Source organism: Phytophthora sojae (genome assembly GCF_000149755.1).
Source record: "Phytophthora sojae unplaced genomic scaffold PHYSOscaffold_2, whole genome shotgun sequence".
NCBI lineage: Eukaryota > Oomycota > Peronosporomycetes > Peronosporales > Peronosporaceae > Phytophthora > Phytophthora sojae.
The window spans coordinates 11,389,102-11,415,539 of record NW_009258116.1 but is presented as its reverse complement, the minus strand read 5'-3'; the positions used below and the strand labels follow the sequence as shown (position 1 = coordinate 11,415,539).

General features: G+C 55.1%; 13 protein-coding genes across 13 annotated transcripts in view; 8 read left to right on the top strand and 5 right to left on the bottom strand.

Moving 5' to 3' along the window:
- The window catches only part of PHYSODRAFT_420139 (hypothetical protein), a gene marked incomplete at both ends in the record, with an annotated part of 7,700 nt that extends 2,541 nt beyond the window's left edge, over positions 1-5,159 (top strand). The window contains one exon of the mRNA XM_009523420.1: positions 5,054-5,159. Within this exon, the coding sequence (XP_009521715.1) occupies positions 5,054-5,159 (106 nt within the window). The remainder of the gene's footprint in view (positions 1-5,053) is intronic.
- Positions 5,160-6,364: 1,205 nt separating this feature from the next.
- On the top strand, positions 6,365-6,602 carry PHYSODRAFT_327334 (hypothetical protein; the record flags this gene model as incomplete). Its single annotated transcript, XM_009523419.1, has 2 exons — positions 6,365-6,487; positions 6,519-6,602. 2 exons carry the CDS (start codon positions 6,365-6,367, stop codon positions 6,600-6,602), a joined length of 207 nt encoding a protein of 68 aa, XP_009521714.1.
- Positions 6,603-7,959: 1,357 nt separating this feature from the next.
- Positions 7,960-8,916, top strand: PHYSODRAFT_327333 (hypothetical protein; the record flags this gene model as incomplete). Its single annotated transcript, XM_009523418.1, has 1 exon — positions 7,960-8,916. One exon carries the CDS (start codon positions 7,960-7,962, stop codon positions 8,914-8,916), a length of 957 nt encoding a protein of 318 aa, XP_009521713.1.
- A 111-nt stretch (positions 8,917-9,027) lies between these two features.
- PHYSODRAFT_327332 (hypothetical protein) lies at positions 9,028-9,600 on the top strand (the record flags this gene model as incomplete). Its single annotated transcript, XM_009523417.1, has 2 exons — positions 9,028-9,058; positions 9,266-9,600. 2 exons carry the CDS (start codon positions 9,028-9,030, stop codon positions 9,598-9,600), a joined length of 366 nt encoding a protein of 121 aa, XP_009521712.1.
- Positions 9,601-9,711: 111 nt separating this feature from the next.
- PHYSODRAFT_327331 (hypothetical protein) lies at positions 9,712-10,284 on the top strand (the record flags this gene model as incomplete). The annotated part of the gene is made up of 2 exons (XM_009523416.1): positions 9,712-9,742; positions 9,950-10,284. The coding sequence occupies 2 exons, from the start codon at positions 9,712-9,714 to the stop codon at positions 10,282-10,284; spliced, it is 366 nt and encodes a 121-aa protein (XP_009521711.1).
- A 359-nt stretch (positions 10,285-10,643) lies between these two features.
- Positions 10,644-13,421, top strand: PHYSODRAFT_486731 (protease; the record flags this gene model as incomplete). Its single annotated transcript, XM_009523415.1, has 2 exons — positions 10,644-12,698; positions 12,801-13,421. 2 exons carry the CDS (start codon positions 10,644-10,646, stop codon positions 13,419-13,421), a joined length of 2,676 nt encoding a protein of 891 aa, XP_009521710.1.
- A 75-nt stretch (positions 13,422-13,496) lies between these two features.
- PHYSODRAFT_359667 (hypothetical protein) lies at positions 13,497-15,404 on the bottom strand. Its single transcript, XM_009523414.1, has 7 exons — positions 15,276-15,404; positions 15,139-15,197; positions 14,948-15,062; positions 14,781-14,875; positions 14,611-14,702; positions 13,848-14,541; positions 13,497-13,773 (listed from the first exon to the last, which is right to left on the bottom strand). The coding sequence occupies exons 1-7, from the start codon at positions 15,379-15,381 to the stop codon at positions 13,609-13,611; spliced, it is 1,326 nt and encodes a 441-aa protein (XP_009521709.1). The 5' UTR covers positions 15,382-15,404; the 3' UTR covers positions 13,497-13,608.
- Positions 15,405-16,119: 715 nt separating this feature from the next.
- Positions 16,120-16,849, top strand: PHYSODRAFT_327328 (hypothetical protein; the record flags this gene model as incomplete). Its single annotated transcript, XM_009523413.1, has 3 exons — positions 16,120-16,141; positions 16,237-16,306; positions 16,375-16,849. 3 exons carry the CDS (start codon positions 16,120-16,122, stop codon positions 16,847-16,849), a joined length of 567 nt encoding a protein of 188 aa, XP_009521708.1.
- A 105-nt stretch (positions 16,850-16,954) lies between these two features.
- On the bottom strand, positions 16,955-18,118 carry PHYSODRAFT_484646 (hypothetical protein; the record flags this gene model as incomplete). The annotated part of the gene is made up of 4 exons (XM_009523412.1): positions 16,955-17,371; positions 17,456-17,726; positions 17,861-17,922; positions 18,002-18,118. 4 exons carry the CDS (start codon positions 18,116-18,118, stop codon positions 16,955-16,957), a joined length of 867 nt encoding a protein of 288 aa, XP_009521707.1.
- A 323-nt stretch (positions 18,119-18,441) lies between these two features.
- PHYSODRAFT_484709 (hypothetical protein) lies at positions 18,442-20,058 on the bottom strand (the record flags this gene model as incomplete). The annotated part of the gene is made up of 5 exons (XM_009523411.1): positions 18,442-18,907; positions 18,969-19,144; positions 19,232-19,387; positions 19,461-19,493; positions 19,573-20,058. 5 exons carry the CDS (start codon positions 20,056-20,058, stop codon positions 18,442-18,444), a joined length of 1,317 nt encoding a protein of 438 aa, XP_009521706.1.
- A 516-nt stretch (positions 20,059-20,574) lies between these two features.
- PHYSODRAFT_435087 (hypothetical protein) lies at positions 20,575-22,213 on the bottom strand (the record flags this gene model as incomplete). Its single annotated transcript, XM_009523410.1, has 5 exons — positions 20,575-20,823; positions 20,893-21,087; positions 21,146-21,334; positions 21,415-21,534; positions 21,707-22,213. Coding segments are annotated over 5 exons (1,260 nt in total), but the record flags the coding sequence as incomplete, so codon positions are not given.
- Positions 22,214-22,387: 174 nt separating this feature from the next.
- PHYSODRAFT_481874 (hypothetical protein) lies at positions 22,388-25,827 on the top strand (the record flags this gene model as incomplete). Its single annotated transcript, XM_009523409.1, has 5 exons — positions 22,388-22,599; positions 22,689-23,177; positions 23,787-23,917; positions 23,993-25,267; positions 25,343-25,827. The coding sequence occupies 5 exons, from the start codon at positions 22,388-22,390 to the stop codon at positions 25,825-25,827; spliced, it is 2,592 nt and encodes an 863-aa protein (XP_009521704.1).
- Positions 25,828-25,857: 30 nt separating this feature from the next.
- On the bottom strand, positions 25,858-26,320 carry PHYSODRAFT_285218 (hypothetical protein). The gene has a single exon (XM_009523408.1). It carries the CDS (start codon positions 26,306-26,308, stop codon positions 25,916-25,918), a length of 393 nt encoding a protein of 130 aa, XP_009521703.1. The 5' UTR covers positions 26,309-26,320; the 3' UTR covers positions 25,858-25,915.
- Positions 26,321-26,438: the final 118 nt, after the last annotated feature.

Genomic DNA, 26,438 nt, shown 5'->3' with positions numbered 1-26,438 from the left:
GATCATGGTATCATTTGCGTGTTAGCTGGGGTGGAGTTGTGCGCACAGGACCAACACAAGCACGCGGAATTTGCGGAGGGGGGCCCTGCACCGAGCTTTCCAGCGCCTCGTGCAGTACTCGGCTCGCTAGACTGCTTGGCGCGGGGGCGTCCAGCCAAGCGCAGCCCGGCAGGCAACATGTTGTGGTAACAAGTAGTTGGCACTAAACATTAAAGTAGATCCAGCGTGTGTTGCTTAGCGCCTCGACGCACTTTTGTCAGTACTGTAGCTACTTCAGACTATACGCAATGGTACAGTAACATACAGAATACAGCATCTAGTGCAGCTCAGCCGCTTGCTCTCGAACCGAAGTGATATGTAGTGTTACTGTGAGGACACTTAGACCCAAGGACTTGGCGATCAAGTCCTCCAACTCGGTGGCCAAATTGATCAGACTTGGCCACTTGGCCCATGCTCGTGCTGGTGCTCGCTCGGTTGGTTGGTTGGTGGCAGCAACTTGAACCAACATACGGAAATGTTCTCGACAAAAAACAGAGTGTCAGCCTATTCTTTTACCGTGCACAGGGCCAGTCGGTGTAGCCCGGTGCACCACGCTGCACCGACTGGAGCTGACCCGGTGCAAGTATCCTCTGTCGGTGCACCACGCTGCACCGACTGGAGCTGACCCGGTGCAAGTATCCTCTGTCGGTGCACCACGCTGCACCGACTGGAGCTGACCCGGTGCAAGTATCCTCTGTCGTCCTCAATCCTTCCAGATGGGGTTTATCGTGCTCGTGCATAAACGATAGTACTATGCAGCAAACTATGCGCCGTGCTGTTCTTCGGATGGGACTTGCTCCGGATTGAACGCCTTGAGATAGAAACCAGGATGGTGTCGTGGGAGTCAGGAGCCTATCATACCATCGTTCATTCTCCAATTCGCGAAGCGCAGCACACACCTCTCGTCTCCCGAATCACATCAAAAATGAAGTTCGCTGCTGGCCTTGTTCTTGCGGCTCTCGCCGTCACCGCCGCCAACGCCGGCAACCCGGCCTACCTCCGCTCGTCGGACGATGCCAGCGCCAGCGAGGACTTCGACTTCTCGGCCTCGGACTCGCTCGACGCCAGCGGCAGCGACGCCTGCCCGGACAAGTGCCCGGAAATATACAAGCCCGTTAAGGACGATACGGGTGTCGAGCACGTGAACGAGTGCGCCATGCGCATGGCCCAGTGCATCACGAACGACCTGAACAACATGTTCGGCACAGACAGCACCGACGGCAGCGGCTGGACGTTCACCACGGATTGGCTTACTGGCAGCGGCAGCAACAGGAAAGAAGTTCAGGACTTCTTTGACGCCTTAGATAAATTTGCGAATTCATCTGGCAGTGGCAGCGACCAGGTCGACCTTCAGGACATCATCGACGCCCTCGAGGAGGAGCAGGCCTCGGACGACAGCGAGTCTGGCAGCGACGACGACCTGTCGTGGCTCCTTGACAGCGGCTCGGAGTCCGGCAGCGAGGACCCCACCCTTGTGAAGGGCAAGGGTGGCGTCGCCACCAAGGGCAAGACCCCTATCTACGAGGATGACAGCGAGTCGGGCACCGACGACCTCTCGTGGCTGGACGACAGCGACTCGGAGTTTGGCAGCGAGGACCCTACCCTTGTGAAGGGTGCCACCAAGGGCAAGACCCCCATCGTTCAGGACGACTCGGAGTCCGGCAGCGACGACGACGTCCTGGTGAAGGGCGGCAAGGAGCCCGCCACCAAGTCGTCCAAGTCGAGCAAGACTGAGAAGGCCACCAAGACGGGCACGACCACCGACCTAATTGACCAGCTCTTCGACGACGCCTCGGAGGACGGCATCATTGGCGACGAGTCCGATGAGGAGGACCCGACGCTGGTGAAGGGCGCCACCAAGGGCGGCGCTGCCACCAAGGGCAAGACCCCCCTGTACAAGGAGGATGACAGCGAGTCCGAGTCTGCTTCGGACGAGGACGACTACTTCCAGCAGGAGCAGCTCCAGACTTCCGTGGCCGAGAAGGCGGCGACCAAGAGCTCCAAGACTCTGCTGCTCTAAGCATAAGGTTCCTTTTTAAATGTACGTTTCGTCATAGACAAAATGTACGTTGGTCCCTGTTGACAAGAACTCGAAACTTCGTATTCCCCCACTGCATCAACTCTGTGTAGAATGGGCCGCCAAGACGAAGTGGCGGCCTTGCGTATGAACTCAATACCATTCATCTGCAAACAAACAAACTCACTCTCTGTCCCGCAATACCATGTGCACTTCTGCCAACCTCAACTCGATAATTTGACGCAATCAGTTCTCCTATTCATAGACTGCACCACTTAATCCGGTCCGTAGCTGCTCGAAAAGCTTCGTCAACTTCGCCACTTCATTCCAGAACGTGCCTCCTCGCGGCAAGCCGCTCGATGATGGAGGACCGCGCGACTTCCACGGCCACGGCGCCGCTGCAGCTGCCCATCCTGCCTCTGGACGGCAAGCTCCATTGGCGAGCTCTTCGACGACGCCTTGGGGGACGGCATCATTGGCGACGAGTCCGATGAGGAGGACCCGACGCTGGTGAAGGGTGCGAAGGCCATGAAAGCCCCAGTCGAGGCAGGTCCTGAGAAGACGCTTTCTGCCTCCAGGAGCACGAAGGTCACGGTTTAATGTAAATACATATATTGGTGTAGTTTGTAAAGGTTTTTGATTTTACAGTGTGTTAGATGTGGTGACATGCTACGTTATACATCGTCCCACGGTGAAGCGGTAAGGCTGACGTCCAGTGGACAAATGTGTGCGTCTAGGAAAGACCCGGGTGCTACAAGAGCGAATTTCCCCGGGCGGGTTGCCGACTGGTTGTGCACGGTACTCGTAAACGTTGTGCATCACAATCCTGCTGCTGGCCAAGACAGGCTTACAGTACAGTACTGTAGCGACATGAAGCAAATGCATGAAGTCTTGTGCAGGGATTACTTGGATCTTAGATAAACACTCTCGCAAGGCTGACGACTTTTTTTCTTTACTGAATGTACCGTATTACAGTATTTGTCTTTCCATGGAAATCAGGGCGCGCTCCCAAAGGTATATTTCTTCAAGGCCTTCGCCGACGGGGTCCGCCGTCGGCACAACGTTTTAGGGCCTTGGCCAGTCAAATGGTTGCAAGGCCTAACAACCATTTCACTTTCAAGTTTGTGCTTTAATACTGTACGAGCGTACAAACTTGACAAGTACGGATAGGATAGGTGCAGAACTTTTGACTGTTTAGAACGCGGTCCTATAGAGAATGCTGAGATGATGTTCTCTATCCACGAGCACAGATGTACTGTTGGCAACAGTGTTGCCTCTCCCGAACAATCCGAAATCAAGTTCTCAGCCGGTTAATCATTTCATCTAAACCGAGGCTTAGAACGACTCAAGCAGTGATGAGGCCCATTTTCTCACTGCGAACACATCCATCTAACCTGCGTTTACGGGATACTTACAGTTTTTTTCTCTTACTTTGCGGCAAAAGGGCACATTCTACAGCTACAGGGCTCATTTTGTATAAATTCAGCCGCCGAAGGCGACAGTTCTTGATGAAGTTGGTCGCCATGCATTTGCCGTCAAAGTTTACACTGTCCAAGACGCGAAAATATCTTGGGATTCCCAAGTCGGAGACAGCGAACAAGCAAAACGCTGCGTACAAGACTTGCTTCTTCAAACAGATCCGCTGGCGGGCATAGTGGAGGATCTGCCTGGGATCTATCTGACTTGGAGCTGTTGCCGACCAAACGCGCGCCTAGGTGTTCGTCGCAAACGATAGTGGCTGCTTGCACCGGGCCAGCCAGTAAGAGATCTTGAGATGTGCTTAGAGCTACAGCTGGTGATTTGACGTTCAACACTCCGAAATCGGTGAAGGAACTCCTTCATTTGCGAAAAGGACGAGAAGGAGGCAAGCGGACGTCGGCAGGTGCGAGGCCGTCGAAATGCAAGCCCCTGCTCGCTAGGAGAGGGTGTGCGTGTGTGCTAAGATCATGGTATCATTTGCGTGTTAGCTGGGGTGGAGTTGTGCGCACAGGACCAACACAAGCACGCGGAATTTGCGGAGGGGGGCCCTGCACCGAGCTTTCCAGCGCCTCGTGCAGTACTCGGCTCGCTAGACTGCTTGGCGCGGGGGCGTCCAGCCAAGCGCAGCCCGGCAGGCAACATGTTGTGGTAACAAGTAGTTGGCACTAAACATTAAAGTAGATCCAGCGTGTGTTGCTTAGCGCCTCGACGCACTTTTGTCAGTACTGTAGCTACTTCAGACTATACGCAATGGTACAGTAACATACAGAATACAGCATCTAGTGCAGCTCAGCCGCTTGCTCTCGAACCGAAGTGATATGTAGTGTTACTGTGAGGACACTTAGACCCAAGGACTTGGCGATCAAGTCCTCCAACTCGGTGGCCAAATTGATCAGACTTGGCCACTTGGCCCATGCTCGTGCTGGTGCTCGCTCGGTTGGTTGGTTGGTGGCAGCAACTTGAACCAACATACGGAAATGTTCTCGACAAAAAACAGAGTGTCAGCCTATTCTTTTACCGTGCACAGGGCCAGTCGGTGTAGCCCGGTGCACCACGCTGCACCGACTGGAGCTGACCCGGTGCAAGTATCCTCTGTCGGTGCACCACGCTGCACCGACTGGAGCTGACCCGGTGCAAGTATCCTCTGTCGTCCTCAATCCTTCCAGATGGGGTTTATCGTGCTCGTGCATAAACGATAGTACTATGCAGCAAACTATGCGCCGTGCTGTTCTTCAAATGGGACTTGCTCCGGATTGAACGCCTTGAGATAGAAACCAGGATGGTGTCGTGGGAGTCAGGAGCCTATCATACCATCGTTCATTCTCCAATTCGCGAAGCGCAGCACACACCTCTCGTCTCCCGAATCACATCAAAAATGAAGTTCGCTGCTGGCCTTGTTCTTGCGGCTCTCGCCGTCACCGCCGCCAACGCCGGCAACCCGGCCTACCTCCGCTCGTCGGACGATGCCAGCGCCAGCGAGGACTTCGACTTCTCGGCCTCGGACTCGCTCGACGCCAGCGGCAGCGACGCCTGCCCGGACAAGTGCCCGGAAATATACAAGCCCGTTAAGGACGATACGGGTGTCGAGCACGTGAACGAGTGCGCCATGCGCATGGCCCAGTGCATCACGAACGACCTGAACAACATGTTCGGCACAGACAGCACCGACGGCAGCGGCTGGACGTTCACCACGGATTGGCTTACTGGCAGCGGCAGCAACAGGAAAGAAGTTCAGGACTTCTTTGACGCCTTAGATAAATTTGCGAATTCATCTGGCAGTGGCAGCGACCAGGTCGACCTTCAGGACATCATCGACGCCCTCGAGGAGGAGCAGGCCTCGGACGACAGCGAGTCTGGCAGCGACGACGACCTGTCGTGGCTCCTTGACAGCGGCTCGGAGTCCGGCAGCGAGGACCCCACCCTTGTGAAGGGCAAGGGTGGCGTCGCCACCAAGGGCAAGACCCCTATCTACGAGGATGACAGCGAGTCGGGCACCGACGACCTCTCGTGGCTGGACGACAGCGACTCGGAGTTTGGCAGCGAGGACCCTACCCTTGTGAAGGGTGCCACCAAGGGCAAGACCCCCATCGTTCAGGACGACTCGGAGTCCGGCAGCGACGACGACGTCCTGGTGAAGGGCGGCAAGGAGCCCGCCACCAAGTCGTCCAAGTCGAGCAAGACTGAGAAGGCCACCAAGACGGGCACGACCACCGACCTAATTGACCAGCTCTTCGACGACGCCTCGGAGGACGGCATCATTGGCGACGAGTCCGATGAGGAGGACCCGACGCTGGTGAAGGGCGCCACCAAGGGCGGCGCTGCCACCAAGGGCAAGACCCCCCTGTACGAGGAGGATGACAGCGAGTCCGAGTCTGCTTCGGACGAGGACGACTACTTCCAGCAGGAGCAGCTCCAGACTTCCGTGGCCGAGAAGGCGGCGACCAAGAGCTCCAAGACTCTGCTGCTCTAAGCATAAGGTTCCTTTTTAAATGTACGTTTCGTCATCGACAAAATGTACGTTGGTCCCTGTTGACAAGAACTCGAAACTTCGTATTCCCCCACTGCATCAACTCTGTGTAGAATGGGCCGCCAAGACGAAGTGGCGGCCTTGCGTATGAACTCAATACCATTCATCTGCAAACAAACAAACTCACTCTCTGTCCCGCAATACCATGTGCACTTCTGCCAACCTCAACTCGATAATTTGACGCAATCAGTTCTCCTATTCATAGACTGCACCACTTAATCCGGTCCGTAGCTGCTCGAAAAGCTTCGTCAACTTCGCCACTTCATTCCAGAACGTGCCTCCTCGCGGCAAGCCGCTCGACGATGGAGGACCGCGCGACTTCCACGGCCACGGCGCCGCTGCAGCTGCCCATCCTGCCTCTGGACGGCAAGCTCCATTGGCGAGCTCTTCGACGACGCTTCGGGGGACGGCATCATTGGCGACGAGTCCGATGAGGAGGACCCGACGCTGGTGAAGGGTGCGAAGGCCATGAAAGCCCCAGTCGAGGCAGGTCCTGAGAAGACGCTTTCTGCCTCCAGGAGCACGAAGGTCACGGTTTAATGTAAATACATATATTGGTGTAGTTTGTAAAGGTTTTTGATTTTACAGTGTGTTAGATGTGGTGACATGCTACGTTATACATCGTCCCACGGTGAAGCGGTAAGGCTGACGTCCAGTGGACAAATGTGTGCGTCTAGGAAAGACCCGGGTGCTACAAGAGCGAATTTCCCCGGGCGGGTTGCCGACTGGTTGTGCACGGTACTCGTAAACGTTGTGCATCACAATCCTGCTGCTGGCCAAGACAGGCTTACAGTACAGTACTGTAGCGACATGAAGCAAATGCATGAAGTCTTGTGCAGGGATTACTTGGATCTTAGATAAACACTCTCGCAAGGCTGACGACTTTTTTTCTTTACTGAATGTACCGTATTACAGTATTTGTCTTTCCATGGAAATCAGGGCGCGCTCCCAAAGGTATATTTCTTCAAGGCCTTCGCCGACGGGGTCCGCCGTCGGCACAACGTTTTAGGGCCTTGGCCAGTCAAATGGTTGCAAGGCCTAACAACCATTTCACTTTCAAGTTTGTGCTTTAATACTGTACGAGCGTACAAACTTGACAAGTACGGATAGGATAGGTGCAGAACTTTTGACTGTTTAGAACGCGGTCCTATAGAGAATGCTGAGATGATGTTCTCTATCCACGAGCACAGATGTACTGTTGGCAACAGTGTTGCCTCTCCCGAATAATCCGAAATCAAGTTCTCAGCCGGTTAATCATTTCATCTAAACCGAGGCTTAGAACGACTCAAGCAGTGATGAGGCCCATTTTCTCACTGCGAACACATCCATCTAACCTGCGTTTACGGGATACTTACAGTTTTTTTCTCTTACTTTGCGGCAAAAGGGCACATTCTACAGCTACAGGGCTCATTTTGTATAAATTCAGCCGCCGAAGGCGACAGTTCTTGATGAAGTTGGTCGCCATGCATTTGCCGTCAAAGTTTACACTGTCCAAGACGCGAAAATATCTTGGGATTCCCAAGTCGGAGACAGCGAACAAGCAAAACGCTGCGTACAAGACTTGCTTCTTCAAGCAGATCCGCTGGCGGGCATAGTGGAGGATCTGCCTGGGATCTATCTGACTTGGAGCTGTTGCCGACCAAACGCGCGCCTAGGTGTTCGTCGCAAATAGCCCTCAATCCTTTCAGATGGGGTATATCGTGCTCGTGCATAAACGATAGTACTATGCAGCAAACTATGCGCCGTGCTGTTCTTCAAATGGGACTTGCTCCGGATTGAACGCCTTGAGATAGAAACCAGGATGGTGTCGTGGGAGTCAGGAGCCTATCATACCATCGTTCATTCTCCAATTCGCGAAGCGCAGCACACACCTCTCGTCTCCCGAATCACATCAAAAATGAAGTTCGCTGCTGGCCTTGTTCTTGCGGCTCTCGCCGTCACCGCCGCCAACGCCGGCAACCCGGCCTACCTCCGCTCGTCGGACGATGCCAGCGCCAGCGAGGACTTCGACTTCTCGGCCTCGGACTCGCTCGACGCCAGCGGCAGCGACGCCTGCCCGGACGAGTGCCCGGACAAGTACGAGCCCGTTAGGGACGATACGGGTGTCGAGCACACGAACGAGTGCCACATGCGCTGGGCCCAGTGTCTCACGAACGACGTGAACAACCTGTTCGTCAGAGAGGGCACCGACTGGACGTTCACCGTGGCGTCGCTTTTTGGCAGCAGCAGCAGTGCCCAGGACAAACGTCAGCAACTCCTTGACGTCTTAGAGAAATTTACGAGTTCATCTGGCAGTGGCAGCGACCAGGTCGACCTTCAGGACATCATCGACACCTTCGAGGAGGAGCAGGCCTCGGACGACAGCGAGTCTGGCAGCGACGACGACCTGTCGTGGCTGGACGACAGCGACTCGGAGTTTGGCAGCGAGGACCCTACCCTTGTGAAGGGTGCCACCAAGGGCAAGACCCCCATCGTTCAGGACGACTCGGAGTCCGGCAGCGACGACGACGTCCTGGTGAAGGGCGGCAAGGAGCCCGCCACCAAGTCGTCCAAGTCGAGCAAGACTGAGAAGGCCACCAAGACGGGCACGATACCCGACCTAATTGACCAGCTCTTCGACGACGCCTCGGAGGACGGCATCATTGGCGACGAGTCCGATGAGGAGGACCCGACGCTGGTGAAGGGCGCCACCAAGGGCGGCGCTGCCACCAAGGGCAAGACCCCCCTGTACGAGGAGGATGACAGCGAGTCCGAGTCTGCTTCGGACGAGGACGACTACTTCCAGCAGGAGCAGCTCCAGACTTCCGTGGCCGAGAAGGCGGCGACCAAGAGCTCCAAGACTCTGCTGCTCTAAGCATAAGGTTCCTTTTTAAATGTACGTTTCGTCATCGACAAAATGTACGTTGGTCCCTGTTGACAAGAACTCGAAACTTCGTATTCCCCCACTGCATCAACTCTGTGTAGAATGGGCCGCCAAGACGAAGTGGCGGCCTTGCGTATGAACTCAATACCATTCATCTGCAAACAAACAAACTCACTCTCTGTCCCGCAATACCATGTGCACTTCTGCCAACCTCAACTCGATAATTTGACGCAATCAGTTCTCCTATTCATAGACTGCACCACTTAATCCGGTCCGTAGCTGCTCGAAAAGCTTCGTCAACTTCGCCACTTCATTCCAGAACGTGCCTCCTCGCGGCAAGCCGCTCGACGATGGAGGACCGCGCGACTTCCACGGCCACGGCGCCGCTGCAGCTGCCCATCCTGCCTCTGGACGGCAAGCTCCATTGGCGAGCTCTTCGACGACGCCTCGGGGGACGGCATCATTGGCGACGAGTCCGATGAGGAGGACCCGACGCTGGTGAAGGGCGCCACCAAGGGCGGCGCTGCCACCAAGGGCAAGACCCCCCTGTACGAGGAGGATGACAGCGAGTCCGAGTCTGCTTCGGACGAGGACGACTACTTCCAGCAGGAGCAGCTCCAGACTTCCGTGGCCGAGAAGGCGGCGACCAAGAGCTCCAAGACTCTGCTGCTCTAAGCATAAGGTTCCTTTTTAAATGTACGTTTCGTCATCGACAAAATGTACGTTGGTCCCTGTTGACAAGAACTCGAAACTTCGTATTCCCCCACTGCATCAACTCTGTGTAGAATGGGCCGCCAAGACGAAGTGGCGGCCTTGCGTATGAACTCAATACCATTCATCTGCAAACAAACAAACTCACTCTCTGTCCCGCAATACCATGTGCACTTCTGCCAACCTCAACTCGATAATTTGACGCAATCAGTTCTCCTATTCATAGACTGCACCACTTAATCCGGTCCGTAGCTGCTCGAAAAGCTTCGTCAACTTCGCCACTTCATTCCAGAACGTGCCTCCTCGCGGCAAGCCGCTCGACGATGGAGGACCGCGCGACTTCCACGGCCACGGCGCCGCTGCAGCTGCCCATCCTGCCTCTGGACGGCAAGCTCCATTGGCGAGCTCTTCGACGACGCCTCGGGGGACGGCATCATTGGCGACGAGTCCGATGAGGAGGACCCGACGCTGGTGAAGGGCGCCACCAAGGGCGGCGCTGCCACCAAGGGCAAGACCCCCCTGTACGAGGAGGATGACAGCGAGTCCGAGTCTGCTTCGGACGAGGACGACTACTTCCAGCAGGAGCAGCTCCAGACTTCCGTGGCCGAGAAGGCGGCGACCAAGAGCTCCAAGACTCTGCTGCTCTAAGCATAAGGTTCCTTTTTAAATGTACGTTTCGTCATCGACAAAATGTACGTTGGTCCCTGTTGACAAGAACTCGAAACTTCGTATTCCCCCACTGCATCAACTCTGTGTAGAATGGGCCGCCAAGACGAAGTGGCGGCCTTGCGTATGAACTCAATACCATTCATCTGCAAACAAACAAACTCACTCTCTGTCCCGCAATACCATGTGCACTTCTGCCAACCTCAACTCGATAATTTGACGCAATCAGTTCTCCTATTCATAGACTGCACCACTTAATCCGGTCCGTAGCTGCTCGAAAAGCTTCGTCAACTTCGCCACTTCATTCCAGAACGTGCCTCCTCGCGGCAAGCCGCTCGACGATGGAGGACCGCGCGACTTCCACGGCCACGGCGCCGCTGCAGCTGCCCATCCTGCCTCTGGACGGCAAGGTGCTATTCCCGCGGACGTATCTGCGGCTCGCCATCACGTCGGCGTCGGCGCTGCAGCTGCTCAAGGACTTGGTGTGGGAGGTGCGCGCGCCCAAGATGTCGCGGCGCTCGGGCGGTGGCGACACGGCGGCCTCCACGTCGCTGACGCTGGCGATCTTCACGCGCCGCAGCAGCGCAGACGGCGACGCGGACACACACCAGGTGCTGCCCACGACCGCGGAGGCCAAGGACGCCGTCTACAGCGTCGGAACCGTGGCGCGCGTCGTGCAGCTCACGCGTATGCAAGGAGGCGTGCCCGGCCTCTCGGTGCTGGTGCAAGGTCTGCATAGAGTGCAGCTGCAAGACGTGGCCCAGACGAGGCCCTATCTCGTCGGCTCCGTGCAGCGGCTGGTGGCGCCGGTGCCGGTCAAGGGCGCCAAGGCAGAGGAGACGGCGCTGACGCTGGAGCAACTGGCGCTGAGACTCAAGCACTTGACGCAGGAGTATCTCGAGACGGCCAAGAGTGCGCCGCTGCTGCGTAGGAGCAATGGGCTCGTGGACGCTATTGGCAACTCGTCGGCGGGAGAGCTGGCGGACGTGGTGGTGTCGTACCTGAACGTGGGCGTGGACGAGAAGCAGCAAGTTCTGGAAGCTGTACCAGTCGCTCTGCGGTGTGAACTGGCAGTAGCCTTGCTGGAACAAGAAACGGAGAAGGCGAGGCTGCAACGCAAGATTCAGAGTGAAGTACAGGACAAGTTGGAGGGGACCCGCAAGGAGTTTCTGCTACGACAGCAGCTTGAAGCTATCAAGAAGGAGCTTGGAGAGGCCGGCGACGATGGAGCTGCCGGAGAAAACGCTAGTGACTTGAAACTGCTGGAAGACCGGCTGAACGCTCTGAGTCTCGAACCGAAAGCTGCGAAGGTCGCTCAACGTGAGCTCCGCCGTCTTAAAGGCATGACTGCCATGCAGCCGGAGTACGGCATTCTGCACAACTACCTCGAGTTCTTCTCTGAGCTTCCATGGAACAATTCCACAGCCGATTCGCTGCTGGTGGAGCGGGTGCGCAAGCAGCTTGACGCAGACCACTACGGCCTTGACAAGGTCAAAAAGAGGATCGCCGAGTACATTGCTGTTCGCAGCCTCAAGCGCGACATGCGTGGCCCGATCCTGTGTCTCGTTGGCCCGCCTGGTGTTGGTAAGACGTCACTGGGCCGCTCCATTGCAACAGCTACGAACCGTAAGTTCGAGCGGGTTGCGCTTGGTGGAGTTCACGATGAGTCGGAAATTCGAGGCCACCGAAAGACCTACGTTGGCGCTATGCCGGGTTGCATCCTGAATGCCCTTCGTCATGCTGAGACTAACAACCCGGTGCTGTTACTGGATGAGGTGGACAAACTGGGCAAGGACTTCCGAGGTGACCCGGCTAGTGCGCTACTGGAGGTGTTGGACCCCCACCAGAACAACACCTTCACTGATCACTACCTGAACGTGCCTTTCGATTTGAGTCGCACGCTCTTCCTAGCTACAGCCAACAGCTTGGACACGATTCCGGGCCCTCTGCTTGACCGCATGGAGGTCATCGAACTCAGTGGATACAGTGTGGAGCAGAAAGTGGAGATTGCTCGGCGCTACCTTCTTCCTCAGCAAATTGAAGCCAACGGTCTGCGAAAAGATATGGTGCGCGTGTCAGACAAAGCCCTGCGCTACCTGATAATGCGATACACTCGTGAAGCTGGAGTGCGCGATTTGGAGCGGCAGGTCGGTGCACTGTGTCGCTATGTGGCGGTCGATTTCGTGCGCGAGCTTGATGAAACCGAGCAAAAGACAGAAAAAGATGGAGGCAGTGTTGATCGACTTGCGTCGTTCGACCCGATCTACATCGACAAGAAGATGATTCGTTCGATCCTTGGGCCCGAAATTGTATTCAACGAGGTTGCTCTGCGCTCTAGTGTACCAGGCGTGGCAACGGGCATGTCCTGGAGCACAGCTGGAGGCTCTATTCTCTTCGTTGAAGCATCGTGCACGCGGCGCACACCCTTGAGCAAGATCGCTACATCGAATGCCTTAGCAATGACGAACCCCGCGCCTACCCTGAAGCTTACTGGCAAGCTTGGCGACGTTATGAAGGAGTCAGCGCAGCTTGCGCTCTCGTGGTTGCTCGTGAATGCGCACCTCCTTGACCTGCCGCGACTGGAAGAAAACCTCGCGGATGCAGGGGGGATATCGGGACCGAATTCGCTGTCGTTAGATGACATTTCCGGCGTTCATATCCACTTCCCCGAGGGTGCTATCCCCAAGGACGGTCCATCTGCTGGCGGTGCCATCGTATGCGCATTGCTATCGGTGATTTCAGGTCTCCCTGTTCCTGTCGACATCGCCATGACAGGAGAAATCACTCTACGCGGCGTCATTCTGCCTGTTGGTGGCATTCGGGAGAAGGTGCTGGCTGCTATTCGCGCTGGCATCAAGCGAGTCATTTTGCCTCGTGGAAACAAGAACGAGGCGGAGGAGCTACGCAAGGAATTTGCTGGAGTGTCCACCGACAGCACACGCGAGCGTGTCAACGCCAAGGATCGGGTTCAGCTGCTGTTCGTGAGCGACCTGCGCGAGCTGATTCAACTCGTTTTCCACATGAAAGTGCGTGACGACCCAGGTGTGAGGCGGCTCAAAAGCTGTAGCTCGAGTGGAGGGGTCGACTACTCCGACCCTGTGCTGCTGAGCATGCTTTAATGTTGCGGTGGTGGCTTCGTTTTTTATTGTTTTCAAACACTTTCGCGTTCGCAATCTTGAACAACATCACGAGTTAGTTTTTGATCATCTCGTTAGCGTTCAGGATATCTTGGTACTAAAATCCATACGCAACTCAGCCTGCCTTGGCCTGACCAGCTCATTTGTCTCGGTGCACGCCGCACTGCATTTAAGTGGTGCTGAGTGGGTGGAAGGCGTTTGTGACGTACGGATAGTACTCGACCTGCGACGAGCCTGAAGAACCCTCTTCAAGGCCCGAAAACTGCGCCGGCTGCAGGTGAGCATACTTCTTTGACAGCACTGCACGCAATTTCTTGTCTTTGCCCGAGTGCGGCTAGTGCAGCAAAAGCAAATTAGGAACGTCGTTAAAAACACCAACACGTCTGCATCTACATGGAAATTACGTACTTTGTACATGGCAACGACAAAGTTCACGGGGAGACCGTAGCGAAGCACGGACTCCACAAAAACGCGAATCATCTGTACAAGAATCAGCAAAAAGGAACGGTTAATCTCGAGAATACTGTAGATCGATCTACTTGTGATCATGCACCGCACCTTGATATGCATCCAGGCAATAAACGTTTCTCCAAAGTGCGCCTTGCACCAGCGGATTAGAGCCGACCAAAGTCGATCGACCTCCACTTCCAGCTCGGCGATAGCTTCTTCGTTTGACGCGTGACTTGTGGGGTCGAAGTTGAACTCACGGACCACAAATCGCTTTTCCTTGGCGCGCGTCTTGAAGTCCTCGATGTAGTCCACCGTGGTGCCAGGCTCGAAGTTTCCTTCCTTGTCCACAAATCCCGGTTGGTACTGACCCTTAAGCAGCGTCACTGTGTATACAGCAGAGTCGCCCTCCTCCATCAATTTGCGCGATGACCCTGGAACAACAGGCGATCCGCGGACATTTCCACGAGAGCCCTTAGGACCATACTCCGCAATCTGGTCCCCAATCTGCGCGTATTCATTCAGCCACTGCTCCTCCAAGTTCTTGGGCACGATCACCACCATCGTTTGCAGGTACTCAGTGTTCACAAAGTCCGACGTAGACACGACGTCGGGCGTCAGGACGTCGTTCAGGTTCGCCACCATCAGGTTGCCACTAGGACATCACAAAACACAACGAATTAGTCAGCCCAACATCACCTTGAAGACGGAACTCAACGCGTACCCTTTCTTGCGCTGAAGACCAATAAACTGCTGCTTCTTCTCCGCGTAGCGCGTGCTCAGCTGCTTGAGTTCCTCTTCGATCTTGCCCACGGACTGCAATTGCAATCAATACACCATCAAGGCATCAGTCTACTTGATATGACCCCTATAGAAGCAGTACAGCTCTCCTACCGACTGGATAATGCTGACTATCTCGGGTAACGGTCGACGGTGCGGGTGCTTGGCCTCGTCCCACGAGAAGAAGCTCAAGTAGCGCTCCACCGGCACTGCAACAGACCCACACAAGCCACTTGGTTAGCACAGAACTCCACGCCCAGCAACAACTGCAGCGCCCGCACCTCCATCCACCGTAAGCGCCTGGTCGCCCTTGTTCAGGTCGTGGAACTGGCGCTCGATCTTGCGCACGACGCTCTCGATCACCAGGTCCACGCGGTTCAAGTCGTCGCTCAGCGCCTGCCCAGAGTTATCAGAATCAGAGCTCAGTCTCTCCAAAGCCAGCGCCAGCCAGCAGCAGCCTCCTCGGACGCACCATGAGCGAGTCCAGCGTCCCCACGAGCAGATCCGACGGCAGCTCCACGCGGATGCAGTCTGCAGCGGCACAGACAGGAGGCCACAGAGGTCAGTTACAGCGGCTGAAAACACGAGGAGCTACGGTAAGGTCTGTACCGGCGTAGTCGTGGCGACTGGAGGCGGTCTCCGCCTTGAGCGACAGGAACGTCGTCTCGGACGAGCTGTCGCCCTCGTTCGGGACGGACACCAGCCACACGCTCATGCTCTCGAAGGCTGACGACGACTCCTCTCTAGCTCGAGCTCAGCTTCAGCGGAATGTCTTTGATGAGATCCTTTGGCCGCTAATCGCACTTAGGGGGAATTTGATCGCACTTTATCGAAAACGGGGCTTGAAGTTGGCTTCAATCTGCTGGAAGCGCGTCCTCCTCCAGGTACACGTAGCGAAGACTACAGTACGCAGCGCAGAGTCGAGGTTCGATCCACTCAATATGCTGCTTTAAGTACTGTGCATCTCCACGCATATGGTAGGTTTATCGAGAGCGCGCATGTGTTGGCTTCCGGGACTGTCCGATTCGGACATACTGTACTGCATTTCATTCATTTATCCTGGGGCGAATGGTTCATGTGAGCCGAACGCCTGCAACAGCAGAGGTGCTGGTGGAGAGATCCAGCCGTCGGTCAATCGCCATGCTATCGATCTATGTGGTGTAAGCAAATAATGGATTGGTGATACTGTAGCGAGTACTATAAACAATATGAAAAATATGAACAGGAGTGTCTGGTACTGTGGATGCCTAGATACCGAAGCGAAGCGCGTTCAAGCGGAACAGGGATAACCCGATTATGTTGGAGAACGGCAATACGTACATCACTACCCAAACGCCCAATAAGCTAGCAGTTGAGAGCTCCCTTGTCCAGCACAACAATCGCATTGCTTTTATGCATTTTCTCTATATTTAGAGAAAACGCAAATTTTATCTTTCAAAGATTCAAAGCCGAAATGGCTCGTGAGCGCCGGAGTGGTAAGTTCATGGCGCCGCTACGCATACGTTCCCAGCCAAGAAGGAAGCTTGCTAACGACGCTTAGGACATGGAAAACGACGTAACGGCTGAGTAGGCAGCAAGTCGCCGGGGCGCCCCCGCGCTCGGTCGCGCTCCAGGTCGCGCTCAAAGGACCGCTCGTCCAGGTCCGTCCACCCACTACGTGTCAGTCTGGAGCGCTCGTCACCTTGAATCTAATCATGTGATAATCCAGGGAGCGAGGGCGCCATCGCTCGCGCTCGCCTCGGGACTGCAGCCACCGACGAAAGCACGAGCGTCGTGTGTCGTCGTCGTCGTCGGACTCATCGTCGTCCCGGAGCAGAAGCAGGAGCAGATCCTCCTCTTCGGACTCGAGCGTCAGCGGCAGGAAGGAGCGGAAAAGATCGCACCACTCGAAGAAGAAGAGGAAGCACCGCAGCGCTGACGATAAGAAACGCAAGCACAAGTCGTCCGAGTCCAAGAAGAAGAAAAAGAAGAAGGACCACAAGAAGCGGCACAAGAAGAGCCGCAGTAGGCGCGACCACGACGACGACTCGTCTTCATCTTCGTCGTCATCTGACTCGGACACCGTCCGCAGCGCTATCTCAGGCAAGAAGATCAAACGGAAGTTGGACCGTTCGGCTGCAGACTTGCAGAGCCAGAAGAGTCGCCAACAACTGCTGCAGTTCTACAATGGCATGTTCGACTGAGCTGCCTGGATGGATGTCGGTCGCAGCGATTCAATTGAACGAGGAACCTAAGCATCACACACAGATTCATTTTTGCTTCACTGAGGAGCTATTCACTGAAGCAAACTAGTTTTTGTCGTCGTTGTAGGCACTGAGCCCGTAGGTGAGCACCTTATCTTTGATGTCTTGGCGATCGATTGGGCAAGTCGTCACTCGCAGCGCACACGATGCGCAGAGTACCTGATGACGACATGGAAGTAGAACCACCGAGACCGGCTTAGCGAAGCACACGACGCACTGCTCCTTTTCGCGCTGCTTGTCCATTGCGGCTCGGTACTTCGCTCGGAGCGCAGCACGGACACGGTCCATTCCGCGCGCCAGTTCGGCTTCCAGCTCTTCAAGGTCATCCAAGCTGCGCAAGGCCAGAGCTTCATCCTTACCTCGAAGAGCAGATTGCCTAGCCTCCAGCTGGGCATTCTTGTGGCGTAGGTCGTCAGCGATCGCCTTCAGGCTATCGTGGTACTCGGCTGTGAGTTTCGCTTGCTGTTTGGTGAGTGCCATACTGCGCTCGTTCAGCTTGAGCTTCATCGCACTTCGTTGTGCTTGTTGCTCGGTCTGACTAGCCACACTCTCCAACTCCGCAATTCGAAACGAAAGCCGCTCCTTGTCTTGAGACTTGCTGCGAAGTTGGTTTGCCATCATCATGGACCGGTCAAGGGCGGATCGAAGTAGGGCTTCTCGAGGTTCGCCGCGCGATTCCGGAGCGGTGGCGTCCAGGTTGACTTGCGTGGACTGATCTTGCTTGAACGCTGTCACTTCAGTGTATGTTGGTGGCTGCACATCTTCTGGTAGCGGGCGCATGGCAGCGGTGAGAGCTCGAAGGCGGTCGGGGAAGGACCTGGGCTGGACTGCAGAGCCGCAAAACGCGACCTTGGTGCTCTTCGTTCGCGACTTGTTCGCCGATGGTGTCGGAGAGTACCGAGGTGGTGCGCCAACGAGCCACTCTTGGTGAGCGGAGGAAAGCAGCGTGACGCGGATCTCTCGAGAGTAACCCGCGGTTGAACGCTTGGTGTCAGCGAGAAGAGATAGCACGTCTTCAGTTTCGTCGACGCTGCTTGATGCTTTGGCTGTCTCTGCTCTAGTGACCGGGGCTTCCTGCTTTGGTCCCGCCACCTCAGCTTCAATCTCCTCGAAGGCTTCAGGTTCGGGATCCACTTCATCATAGCTCGATTCCGACAAGACCTCGTCATCGCTCACCAAACTCCACTCGTCTTCGCTGCGGTTTGACATCTTGAGTACGTCCAGGGGTTGTATGCTGCTGTAGACTTGGGCTTTTGCGTGTAGATCGCAGAATGAGCCTTCACAAGGCTGCCGCCGATCGAGGGCGTCTGATGTATGGAACGCGCATATCCAGGATGGCCCACCTCAATTCACCGCTCTCCCGTCCAGCTGACGGGCGTAATGCGACCCGCATCTTTGTCGAACATGGCAATAAAGGTGTCTGCAAGCAAGTCAAATGACAGCAACCACATGATTAACATATCTGCCACACTCGTTTAGGTATTATTAGTGCGGGCCTCTCTCCATACCAATCTATTTGCCACTTGCCCGAGTCAGTTAAATGAAGCTGCCGCATGCTCTTGGTCACGCACGGCCTGGATCAGCATTTGGTTAAAATCGCCCGGGTTGTCCATGAACACCTGGTGGCCCGAGATCGGTACGAGGCGGAAAACGGCGTACTGGGTCTTCTCCAGACGGCGAACAACAGCTTCACCGTATTCCGAGTTCATCCAATCCATGCCACCACCGTACATTATGGTAAGAGGAACCCGCAGCTTTTCCGGCGTAAGGATTCCGTCCAGCGCCCGACGTCTCGCACTTGCACCGGGGTGCAAATGTGTGTAGAACGCAATGTCGCCAGACGCCTGAAGGCCCCAGTTGTGGTAGCAGTAGTCGGTGATGAGACCAAAGTCCACTTCTCCAGATCGAACGATGTTCGTAGCCGGCGTCCATTTGATGCGCTGCCGCCAAGACCATCGTACGAGGCCCGGTCCTAGAGGACCAGCGAACCGGATAGCACTCTACATGTAGAATCGCACGAACAACAAAACTAGTCATCCATCGGTACCAAAGGAGTCACACAACATCGAGGGTGCTGCGTACCATCGGTGTGATGTAAAACAGCGACGTGAATTTCAAAAATGACGGTAGATCTTCCTTCCTCAGGCCGCTGCTGTTGACCCCAGCCGGGGATATCAGAATAAGGTGTTCAATGCGCTGCGGGTACTTCTCCGCAAAGTAGGTACTGTACATGGCCTGGCAAAGAAAACATTGTCGTCGCAGAACAACAGCATCAGCGACAATTGCAATAGAAGTCCGACCAGTTTTGCCTAGTTGACGTACCCCCATCGAGTGGCCACAGAGAATGAAGCGGTCGAGATTAACCTCCCGTCTCCAATCTTCAAGCGACTCAACGAAAAAGTCGTCCATCTCCTCGTCCGTCTTCGGATGCCACTTCGGGCGGTCCGAGCGCCCGATGCCTTTCCACTCAACTGCGTACTGCAAGACATTGTCCGATCGTTAGTTCGTTAGCGTCAGAATTCCATTACAATGAAACCCATCGAAAACTTACCACGTTGAAGGATTTCGCCAGAGTTTGCAGATTCTGTTCACATGTCATAGAAACAGCAACAAGCACCATTAGTACGCATCACACCCGACGCTAAGACAACAGCAACAAAAACATCACTTGCCGCAGCCCAGAAGGCATTTCCAGCCATGTATCCGTGCACCAGCACCAGGTTACGCGGCGGTAGCTGCTTGCCGTCGCCACAATACGGCACAAGAATGGTACCGAGCCCCGCGACCTTCGTCTGCTTGAACTCCGTCACCAGGTACTGCTCGTAGATCTTGCGTTCCACCTTCTCCAGCACGCTCAGGTCCGACGGCAGCCACAGGTGCAGGTTGCAAACCGACAGCCACACGGGGAACAGGCAGCAGAGCACGGCCAGAGCGTCCACGATGGACTTCTCGGTGCTGCCGCTCTCCAGACTCGTAAGACTCACGCGCACGATGGCGTAGACCACGAGCGCCGCTGTCACCGCCGCGTGGACGACGTGGCTATCGTGGCGCGGCAGCTGCGAGAGCACGGCGAGTCCCAACGTGATGACCAGCGGCCAGTCCAGCAGATGCACGGGGATGTGCGGGATGCACAGGTACAGGACCCACATGACGACCAGCGCGGCGACGGCTGCCACCTTGGTCGGCAGTGTGAGGACGCGCCCCACGAAGCCCCAGAGCGTCAGGAGCAGCGCCAAGAGCGGCGTGAGCACCAGCAGCGCCACGCGCATCCCCGGCGAGCGGAGCAAGGCGGGCGGGCCTGGGCGCGGAGACGGCGGCTCCTCTGAGGTGCTGGACGGCATGACAACGTCCGAGTGCGCTGTGCTGCTGAAATTCGTTACTGACTGCGATGGAAGTGCGCGATGTGAAGTTGGAAGTAACCAACATTCCTGCGCAAAACCTGTTTATAACGATGAAGTAAGCAAGGCGGAATTACAGTGAGACAAGTGGAGGCATACAAAAATGTCCTTCAGAAGTGATAAATTTGGCCCGTAATCAGAGTGACCAAGTAATCTGCGGGTGCAAGGTAATATTGGCGACGATGTCGATCTCATCGATCGGCACGCTCTTCAGCTCGCCGTGCTCACCTCCTGGTTGTCGCGGGGCTTCCTGGCGCTGGAAACCTCCCAGTCGCGCACCGACGCGATGAGCACGCGGTTGAACGCGCTCGGGTTGTCCAGGAACACCTGGTGCCCCGACAACGGAACGACGCGGAAGCTCGAGTAGCACTCGGAGTTCTGCAGGCGCTCCACCACGGCCTCGCCGTGCTCCTTGGGCATCCAGTCCGGCCCACCGCCGTAGATGAACGTCACGGGCAACGACCACTTCTCGGGCACGATGATCTCGGAGAGTGGTGTCCCCCGCGCGGCCGCACCCTGGCAACAGAAAGGTAATGCCAAGTCAGGAGGAATACCTACACAACCATTCTAGCAGCAAATACTTACAGGGTGCAAGTGTGTGTGAACTGCGATGTCACCTGAAGCCTTTAGCGCCCAGTTGTGGTAGCAGTACTTCGCAAAGAGCTCGAAATCCAGCTCGCCCGTGCGGATCGCGTTGCTGGGCGGAGTCCATGAGAGGCGCTTCTTCACCATCCAGTGGACCAGACGCGGGCCTAGAGGGCCCATTCCCCTGGCTGCCGACTGCACAGCAATAACCGTCAGCACAACTTACCACCAAACAGTCACGCTCACTCCGTACCATTGGGGTGAGATGCAACGCAAATGCAATTCGGCGGACAAGTGGGAGCTCAGAATGGGCCAACGACGAAGCGTGGACACCAGCGGGCGAAACCAAGATCACGTGTTGCAGTGAGGTGGGATACTTAGACGCGTAGTATGTTCCGTAGAGAGCTCCCATTGAATGTCCGACAAGAACAAACTTGTCGAGCTGATACCACAACCAACAGCAAACTGCATGCTAAGAAGTGAAATAATCATCACACCGCACCGAGAACCAGAACCCCTTACCACCAGCTCTTTCCTCCACTCCTCGAGTGACTCGACGAAAAATGCGTCGGCTTCAGCAGTGTTTCTTGGCTTGAACTTTGGACGCAGCGATCGCCCAATACCCTTCCACTCTACGACGTACTATACAAGACAATCATCACATTTATAAAGACATCCACCAAAGCTTTCGACCCCCCAACGTACCACATTAAAGGCCTTCGCGAGGTCTTTCAAATTCTAAACACCGTCGACGCCAACCCGTTAGTACTATCGTCACCAACCAGCCAACAAGGAACTAGTAATCTCGTCTCACCGCCGCCCAGAACGCATTTCCTGCTCCATATCCATGAACGAGAACAACAGTCCGAGGGCGCTCTTGCCTGTCTCCCTCACCTCCTGCGTACGGCACATGCACAGTCCCCAATCCAGCCACAGTGCTCAGCGTGAATCCCGACCCCAGGAAGCTTTCGTAGATCTTGTGCTCGACTGTGTGGAGAATTGTCTCGTCAGCTGGGAGCCACAGCCTCAGGCGACTCGTGGAGCTCCACGCGGACACGAAGCAAGCGAGACCCGCGAACCAAAGCGCCGCGTGCGAGTCCACCGGCGTGTTGGAAGCGACGTACTGAACCAGAATCACCCACGCCGATAGGTGCAGCAACGGGTTCTTGGGGATCACGAGACTCAGAGCCAGGGACGCAGTGGCAGCGCTCGGCACTTGGATGGGCAGCGCTTGCGACCCACAGAGATCGAAGCTCCAGGGCGCCCACAGCAGCAGCAGAGCGAGGGCAGCTACGCGGGTAACTGGCATCGTCAGCAGAAGCCCCAGCACGCCCCATATCAGCGCGAGACTGAGCCACAATGGCGACAGCAGCACTGCCAGCAGCAGCAGCTTCGTGCGTGGCATCGCCGGTGTAGTGTAACCCCCTGTTATCAGGGGTTACGCCGGCATAATTGTCCCAGCCGAGTGTAACCCCTGGTTACGCTCTGATTGATCATGGGCACCAAGCTACTGCAGTGGGGTGGTGCGCTGTTCCTGCTGCGTCTCGAGCTTGGGCAGCTGCAGATCCAGCGTGTAGACGTCGACGCCGAGGAGAAGAAGGTCTCGCTGATTCGCTGCACTGTTCAGAGCGACTCGGATGCCGCTGCGCTGCTCGTGGACGCGCGTCTTGTGGCCGCCAAAGAGGTGGAAGACACGACGTCAGTCATGTAGGTTTAACTTGCTCATGCTGCATATTTGACGTCTGACTAATCGGCCTTGTTATCACTTACTGGTGTTGTCTATTGCCACGGTGCAGACGCTACCCGGTACTTGTCTTCCGGCTTCTTCATGGGGATAAGGAGGTGTCGGCGCCTTCGAGTTCGCCAGTGCCTCGTAAGCGTCGAAGATCTGCGAAAGACAACGAAACCAGTGATGCGGATGGCGAAACTGTGCCTTCTCAGTCGAGAGCTGGAACTCGGTTGCTCTTTTGTTTGCTGCACGAGACGGAGACTGCCAGCGAGATGGGATTGCGTGTCTTGAACGAGTTGGAATTCCCGACGTTGACTGGAAAAAGTGGCGGTGAACTCGCAACTGTCGACTGTGGTGCATTACTGCAAGTTTTCTTGGCGGATGGACCTTACCTTTTGCTTTTTGAACGTGGATCGCGAATGGCGACGGTGTTGAAGCTGAGAAGAGCGACATCGGGAGGTGGGGACGTTGGGTTTTGCATCTGGCGAGAACAAGTTGACGTGATGAATGGCATCGGGGGCGATGCGTTGGCACCAAGTGAAGTTGTGTCATGCGCGTACATCAGTGAGGCGTATTGCACCAGGCCCCATTTGCTGATTCATGTCCAGCGATTGCAACCATCCCCTTCCACCGATAGGTACGTTGAAGTTGATCTTCATCCTCCAGTTGTGATTCTCTGTGTATCTGATGTCTGTGTATGTATTCTGTGATACAACAAGCAGTGAGAACCATACTTGGTTTGTCCTTGATGTTGAGGATGAACAAGAGCATTGTGGCGATGGGAGGTCAACGGAATGTCGATATTTGCCGGTACCCGGGTGTAGTGGAGTTTTGTGGAAGCCGGAGCAAGTGACCTGTTGTTGCTTTATTTCGGAGTTGAACCAGTGGGACTTCACAGCTTCATCTTCTACAATGGCGTCTTCATTCATGTATTGGGATAAAGGTACAGTGTCTCGGGCTGCAATCACGGATACGAGTGTATCGACGCTGGTAGTCACTGGGGCTTCCAGCAATACGATCTATGTGCACACAAATGGCATTCTGCTGGCCTCCTATGTGCTGTCTGCACAACCGGCCGAAATGTACGTTGTATTCATCATTGACAATCCTAAAGCTTTGTGCTCGTAGCTTTTAACGCCGGTATTACGTGTATCCTCGATGTCAGGTGGTGCATGTGTGAAGAAAGCTCGGACAAACGGTATGTCCTCGGCATTCGCTGTAATGACGTGAACAGATCATTCTTTATGTTGGAATTTTCAAGCAGCCTGGATAACGCTACGTTTGAACTCCTCTTGTGTACGTCGTTTGCACATACTTTTCTATTTGTACGCGCTGACCGAAAACTAACACTGAATTCGGATGGTTTGGCAGCATTTAATCACGTGGGTCACGCATATGTTGGAGATTTTATCCGTGTGCACGCTTCGACTAACTCGCAGGATCAAGTACTCCTCCTGAACGAAGTATCTGGCATTTCTGGGTCAAATAGTGGCGATATTGCGAGCGATGGAGGGCTCGATATGGGCACCGAAGATGAACAACTTGTGAAGCGCAGTGTCCTTATCACGCAAAAAGTTGCAACACCGGAAGTGAAGCTTGCTTGTCATCGACTGCGGCTGCGAGAAGGAAAGAAATCCAAGCACGAATCACGCTCCAAAAAGCGTCCCCGCAACAATAAGAAAGAGAGTTATAAGGGGGGCCATGCAGGTTCGAAGCCACAACCATTCCTCTACATTGAGCGAACCCAAAAGGCCTCATCTCGCGACAGGGGCGCTATTCGCGCCGAAGACAGAACTGATGGCGTTGAAGGTGCCCCCACTGCTTCGCATGCACAGCTTGGCAAGCTGACCGATTCTCTCACAACACGTCTGGACAATGGAATGCAAGAGTTAGAGCGTTTACAGATGATCGTGAACGATAAGCGCTGCCTTGCCCGCCAGCTTAATCAGCTGATGGTCCGAGAATGGCGACAGCAGCAGCAAACGGCATATTCCAGCAAGGAGAATTCGCTGCTGGCGACTCTCCTTACAACCCGTGAAATGGAGAACTGCATCGTGGAGCAGCAAAAGGTTGTAGACATGGAAACGATCGTCGCCGCCTCTACACAGAGGTCTGTTATCACGAAATCTGCAAATGGTGGCTCAACCTCATTGGGTAACCTCACGTTGGAGCACCAAGTGTCACTGGAATATTTTCGAGTGCTTCAGTACGTGCCATCGTCTTCGCTTGTACGTGCGGAAGTCGTCTTAAACAATCTATCTGACACCGCGGTGGCAGATAGTTTTGTCATGCTGACAGCGCCGCAGGGGGGACATACGTCGTCTACTCAAGGGTGGGTGTGCTCGTGCGCGGTGGTTCCAGAATTTCCTTCTGCTGCGGCTGCCGAGCCAGGGAAAGCTCGGTTTCAGTTGGAATTTCAGTTTAGTCCAAATTTTGCGTTTCTTCGGACGCGATCGCCATTGGCGGCAACACTTTGGTTGCATTGGGGCGCATCTCACAATGCCCCTCGTTGCGTCACAACCAGCAGCAAAGAGCAACAAAGTTTGTTCTGTATCGCCGTTGCATCAGTCAAGGTATCTCGAGAGGAATTGCTACGCGTGACGTCAACGACAAAACCTACGAGCTCGAATCTATGGCCGCAACATGGTACGCGCGTTTGCAATGGTAACCAACGTAGCAGTCTATCTAACCGATTGTGCTTGATGTTGCTGCGTGTTCTAGAGTACGAGCAATTGCTGTTCATCTCAGCGGGGTCAAGTATCACGTCGTGGCTTGAAAATCAAAGTCGCGGAGTAACCGCAGTCGTCACGCGTCCGAAGTTTGCGTTGGTGAACCTTAACGTGACCGACCACGAACTGATGCTGTATGAAATGAGTCAAATGGTCGCGAATCTTCCGTCGGATGTGTACGCCATGCGCAATCCATTCCAGCGTCAGCATCTCAGCGCTCTGCAGCGTATATTGCATGGCATTCGCCAGGACATTGTTACTGATGAGTCCATTGGAGAGAAACAGAAGAAAGTTGGTGAGAACGGAGCTCGGATCAAGACATTGAAAGGTGACGGTCGTGGCCGAGCATCAATTCGCCGCGCGAGGCAGCAATATACCGATTTGCAGGTGAACCAGTTGCTGCTTGTGCTCCAAAAACGCATGAACTTCCACACGATGTGGTTCGACTCGGAAGCCAAAGACTCGTTAGAAAACTAGGTAGATAGTAGAACTTTGATGTACTCGACAAAATGGCGTCATGGTCTTGGAATATTAAAATAGTGTTGTAAGGAAATTAAAGCGAAAGCTATGCAGTCACCGGACAGGCTCCTGCCTGCAGCGCAACGACTTGTTGCTGGAGCTGGTTGATAAGCTGAGTATTCATCAGCAGATTCCGCTCAATACTCGAGAGCGTCGTTTGCAGCCGCAAGATGACAAGGAGCAGCAGCAGGACCAGGACCCATGGGAACACCTTCACAGGAGCTGTACGCACACACCCAGATGGAGTCGTCATGGCGGTCGAGATTCGGTGTCGGTGGCTTGGCTTGCTGCGGGTTCGACGAGTCGTTGATCCAGGAACTTTTTTGCTCTCGTCGTATACTTCCGCTTTCTCGGATGAAGTAGATGATGCAGGAGGGCTTTCAGGTGCAGAGTGTGCTGCATCATTGAGATCCCTCGTACGTAAGAAGTCCTTCGCCATGCCGACCCACTTCTCCCACTTTGCCCGGTTGTCACTGATAGCACGCGCTTCAATCGTGTTTTTCCAAAACGTCGATTTTCCAAAGACCACCTAGAGGAGAAAAAGACAGCACTCGCTTGAGTTTTGGGTA